The sequence below is a fragment of the Athene cunicularia genome, assembly GCF_003259725.1.
Source record: "Athene cunicularia isolate RWA chromosome 6 unlocalized genomic scaffold, athCun1 chr6_part1, whole genome shotgun sequence".
NCBI lineage: Eukaryota > Metazoa > Chordata > Aves > Strigiformes > Strigidae > Athene > Athene cunicularia.
In genome coordinates this window covers 5,814,028-5,819,391 of record NW_020799105.1, presented here as the reverse complement: position 1 = coordinate 5,819,391, position 5,364 = coordinate 5,814,028, and the positions used below count along the sequence as shown (strand labels likewise).

The following is a 5,364-nucleotide window of genomic DNA, read 5'->3' as shown; positions in this document are numbered from 1 at the left end:
AGAGAGAGAGAGAGAGAGAGAGAGAGAGAGAGAGAGAGAATATAAAAATTTCCTACAGGGGTGCAGCACCATCAGTGTGGCCACCACTTGTGGTGGGTGGTATTTTTTTTCCCTCTGCAGGAAGGATTCAATGATCGACTTCCTGATGCTTTTAGGCTATGTAAATGCACCCTGCTCAAATCCTCTCTCTAATGGAAGTTTTATAAAGACATTTCTCTAACTCTCCCTTTCTTTCCCCATCAGTTCACACCTTTATTGGTCTGGGGCAGATGGCAGCTGGTTCTCATGTGTATGTGTGGGGTTTATTTTGAACTTGAACTACTTCAGGTTGTTTAGCCCATGTGCATGCTTTCCTTTATCTAGCTTGGCTGTGTTTCTGAACACTTTCCCTTTGAAATAAAAATTGAGGTCTCTTAACTGCTGCTCATGCAGAAGACCTGACTTCTTTTTTTCTTTAAACTGTTTAGCAAAATGACATAACACAAAGGCAGTGTAACACCTTCACTACCTTGAAGAGAGGTAAATGTTGCTTTGTCCTTCCTTCAAAACTATCCCATCTGTAATCCTAGTACTGGTCTCAGTCCGTGAACTTATTTAGATCCCAAGGTCCCACTTGCCTTCAGAATTAATTAGCCATTGCATAAACTGAGTCCAAAGCAGCTCCCTCTTGTTTTGTTGGCTGTGCTGCACTTGTGACATCTCTTCTCCTTTCTTCTCTCCTGGAGAACATACTGCAAAGCACAGGGAATCTTGGGTAGAACAGACACATGTCATGCCAGCTCAGACATGCACATGAAGAGACAGTTAATGGCCATATTTAGATGACAGTTCCTCTGGGTCACTGCTCAGGGATGGGTGAACCAGGTTCTGCCAGGCTGGAATAGCAGTGTCTGTCTTCCTGTTAGACAGAAAAAAGATACTGGAAGAACAGAGTTACTGCCTCTGTTACAATCTCTGGTGTAATCTAATTTGACTGCACAAGGGATTAACTCTAGCCTAGGTCTGGAAAGTTTGTATGTGCCAGTGATATCAAAGTGCAGATGGCAGAGAAGAACAAGGTTAACTTTTTTTTTTTTTCCCCCCCTCTGTCTGATTTAGTGAGTGAGGGTTCTTCCTCCTTTCAGCAGTGCAGGCCTGCCGGTAGCTGGCCACTGCTTGCCTTCATCCAGAGGAGTATCTTGCTCCACTTCTTAAGGAAGTTCCTACTGGGGGAGTAGTAACTACTCTTGAACCTCTGGACCTCATGCCTCTCATTCCACAGACAAGAGCAGCCCAAATCCCTGAAGTGCAGCTATTCCTCCACGGGGCTGGAAGTAGGCCTTGGTGTCTGTGGGTATGGATGGAGCCAGCTGTATGCTGTCCCTGAACTTCTGTGGGAACAAGTAATGGTAGCTTTGGAAAGATGTTCTTGACTCTTGAGCATTTCAGAGCTGAAAAGAGCCTTTAGCCTCTTGGGTGTGACTTGCTCTGCATGTGACAACTGACTACACTGGCACCACCATAAGGTGCTCCTTAAAATGGTTGGGCTTTAAAGAGCTCCTTTTAAAGTTACCAGATCTAATTTCCCCTCCCACTACTCCTGTGTGAATCTCTTCCACCCTAGCCAAACTCTGAGGGAGAAGAGTTACTTCTAAGCTGAGACTCACTATCAGCATCAGTGCTAGGCAATGAGCTATTTTGACAACTTACTTTCTGAAACTGCAGTTGGAGGCTAAAATATCTTGACATTGCCCATTAGTTTGACAGCTCTCAGTTCTTTTGTGTTTACCAACTTTGTCTTTACTGAACATGTGAAGGACCCAGAGAAGTCCTTTTCTCTTGCCTGACTAGAAACCAACAAAGCCCAATCACTGTGCTGAGTGTGGTCAGAGCTGCATGCCTGGCTCCTCCTGGGATCTCGGGTAGATGCACATGGCCTAAAGCAAACTGAGGATAAAAACCTTTCAGGCAAGAAGCTAAAGTAATACAAATGTTTATTAACAGTGTCAAAAGCTCTTGCTAGATGATACCTAGCTAGGAATACAGAAGTCATTAAGTACTTAATAGTATCACTTGTGTAGAGCATGAGGATTTTGATCTGTTTAGCAAAGCAGCTCTCTGGGGTTTTTTTGGCCTTCTTTGTCCCCATTGGATCCATTCATCTAATGACAGTTCTGTCTTGACTTCAGCTACTCCTGAAAATAAAGGTTTCTCACTAGAGGAATGAAATCACAAGTTTCCCAGTGACAGAGGACTGCAGGAAGCCCTAGGACTGTGATGTATGTCTACCTGATGATTTGCTGCCACAAGACAAGGTTCATTGAGGCCAAAGAGACAACAACTGTGCATGAGTTGAAAAAGGTGATGGAGGGAATACTGAAGAGGCCACTGGAGGAGCAGAGGCTTTACAAAGATAACCAGCTACTGGATGATGATCACAGGACTCTGCTAGACTGGCTTAAGCAGCCGAAGCTGTTGTCCTCATGTTCCTGCCACAGTGGGCTTGGCTTTATTCAGACCTAGCAATGGCACCTTTGAACCATTGCATATTGACCCCTTCTCAAGCACCCCAGAGCTACCTGATGCTATGAAGTCACAGGAGTCTGGTAACAGCTCTAGTAAAGCTTTGCATTAAAAACGGCATCTCTTGCTTTGCCTCCTGTTGACAGGGTGCTAATCTTGTCTAGGTCACACACCCTTCTGACTGTGTCTATCTGACCAATAAAGCATTGCGAATCAATTATTATGTCAGTGTGCTGTAGTGTCCAGGCAGCCAACAGAACTGTTTCCTGTGATCCTTCTCCAAAATTAGTGCTGGAGAAGGGTGGCAGTAGCTGGTTACGTGTGCACCTCCTGAATTGTAAATGCAATTTGTTTTTCTTCCAGCCAATGCCCTGCTCAGAGCTGGGCATGGGGTTTTTTTGGGGGGGAAGAAGTGTTGCACAGACTAACTTTCTATATAAGCATTTGTTTCATTTGTTTCTCTGTCTTTATGTTGACTCATGACAGTAGTGCCTCTGAGGAGTTTGGCTGGACATCTTGGGGGACAGGGGTGCGGAAGGAACTTCTGCTCCTGCCTATAGCAAAATCGTTAGGAAACTATAACCTTAAGACCTGAGCAGAGGTAAAACTTGTAAATGGAGCTTATTACCTTCAAAGTTAAGGGATGCTGCGCTAATACAATGCACATCAGTGAATATCTAAAGCTGACATTAAGTATGGTTACTGGCTTGACTGTTGAAAACCTCTAGCAACTGGACAAATATCTTTCTTCACAGGATTAGATACCAGAAAGTAAATTCCTGCTTGGTTTATTCTTGAAAGGCATGAAAAGTACAGTTGAAAAAGGACAGTATAACCAGAAACTGATATAATAAAGATGAAGTCTGAAAATTCTGTAAGAAAAGTTGGTTACCAGAAGCTTTAAAGCATGAGATTGGTCCTATCAATGCTTCTACTGTTAAAAATGCTTATGAAGCCATTCTTCTTCCCAAACAGAACTGACCCCAGCACTATTTTTGTTTTGTGAACCAGCCTACTTCAGAATTAATACTGTTTTTTTTTCCTTTTTATCCCTAGTGATGTTTTCACAAGCCATCACATCTGACTAGACTTGCACTACTGTGCTGTAAGGGGAAACTCCTGGGGGTTTTCTGTTTAACAACCATATATGTTAATGCATCTGTTCCTGAATGAAATTCTGAGGTAGTGTTACTGCTAAGTTTTCCCTCTCATGTATCAAGGGTAATTCAGGCAGGCTGGTCTTATGTCCAAGTTCAGAAAACTCTCCAGAAGCTAATCAGTCCCATCCACGATACCTCCTTGGATATAGACTAAATATACAGGCACTTTTGAAGTGCCACTTACCTTCTTAAACCTCACCAGAGCAAACAGAAATTGAGCTCAAGTCTGCCAGCTGAATCAGGATCTAGGTTTGTGCTCTCTGTAGTTCTGATTTGTCCATCTATTTCTTCCTGCATAGGAGCACTGTGACAGAACTAGGATGTCACCTAGTGGCTAGTGAAATTATAGGACAGAGAAAAAATAACAAACCAAACCAAAACCTCAGCAGCAACAAAAAGTTCCAGAGCTGTTTATATCTGTACATAAAAAAGCTGTGCTAATGCAGCTGGGCTGTAGTTACAAAAAACGTGCTCAATCAAGCTCCTGACACTTCCCACTAAGCTTGCTGAAAAACTTCGGTCCTCTCTGAAACTCTTGAATGGTAATGAGCACCAAGCAAAAACTACTGACATGTTACTCCATTTCTATATAATTTTGGTCATTCTAACCTTTGAACCTCTTCTTACTGAGGAGAGGTGAAAGAATTGCCAATTTAGGAGATACTTGAAAGTGAAGGGAGATGTTAATGAGTGTTATTAGCTGCTCAATAGTATTTATATCCTAAAAACATAGGCCTGAGGCCAGCAATGTAGCCAAACCAGATGCTGAGTTTCTGGATGTTATTAAGAGTTGACCTTTTATCTAACCTATCTGTATAATTTGCTAATATTAGAGGATGATGCTCTTGTGCTTTGCATGAATTTGTTCAATCGTCTACCTTATACAGCCAAATACTACAACTAGGAACAAACGACTGAGATGGAAAAAGAAAACAAAACAACTTTTGATAAAGAATCCAGTCTATGACTTCAGGAGTCTAAAGAATTTTGAATTAATCTGTACCAAGCCAAATTCTTGCTCATCCCTGCTTGACCATAATCTTTGGTGTGCAGGACAGCATCCCTTTATTCAGGAGCAGGCAAGGGTAGAGCAACCCCAATAAAATCAACTCTTGCAGCCTCCGGGAAGCTTCCTCCGTGTGCAGGACATGGGGTGACTAAGGGATAGCACTGTTAGAGATCAAGCAAGTCCCAAACTAGGAACTACAAAGGGGAGGCGAAGCACCTCAGGAAACTGTTGAACTCAGACTGTAGCTTGGTTCAGGATAGCATGTTGGGGAAGCTACACATCCCAAGCTGGTATTTCAGTGCAGTTCAACTACCCTGTCCCCCATACAGCAGGCTGGAGTGAATTCTTTTTTATACAGTTTAGGGAATTCTTTCACAGTCTCTGAGCTGTTACAGTTAGCAAAGCTGCTTGTTTCTGTCTCTGTATTTGCCCCATCTTTGGCAGGCCAGGGCAGCAAGGGGAGAAGCATCTGGAATTATGGCAGAGAAAATACTGGGATATTTTGAAGGGAGTTATCTTGTGGTGGCAAAGGACTGCAGTTTATCAGTGCTCCTTAATGGAGATCTACTTAAAGCACTGAAGCCCTGGAGAAATGTAAAAAGCATGGGTCAGTTGTTAAGATTTACATGCTGAAAGAAATGAAGTGTGAAAACAGAATTTTAGAGGGTGAGGAGTGTAGAAGTAACAGAGTCA

General features: G+C 42.8%; 1 protein-coding gene across 1 annotated transcript in view; it reads left to right on the top strand.

Moving 5' to 3' along the window:
* ELOB (elongin B) overlaps nucleotides 1-2,690 on the top strand; it is a 5,014-nt gene extending 2,324 nt beyond the window's left edge. The window contains 2 exon segments of the mRNA XM_026851383.1: nucleotides 2,169-2,411; nucleotides 2,413-2,690. Of these exon segments, the coding sequence (XP_026707184.1) occupies nucleotides 2,257-2,411; nucleotides 2,413-2,614 (357 nt within the window). The 5' untranslated portion in view covers nucleotides 2,169-2,256 and the 3' untranslated portion in view covers nucleotides 2,615-2,690.
* Nucleotides 2,691-5,364: the final 2,674 nt, after the last annotated feature.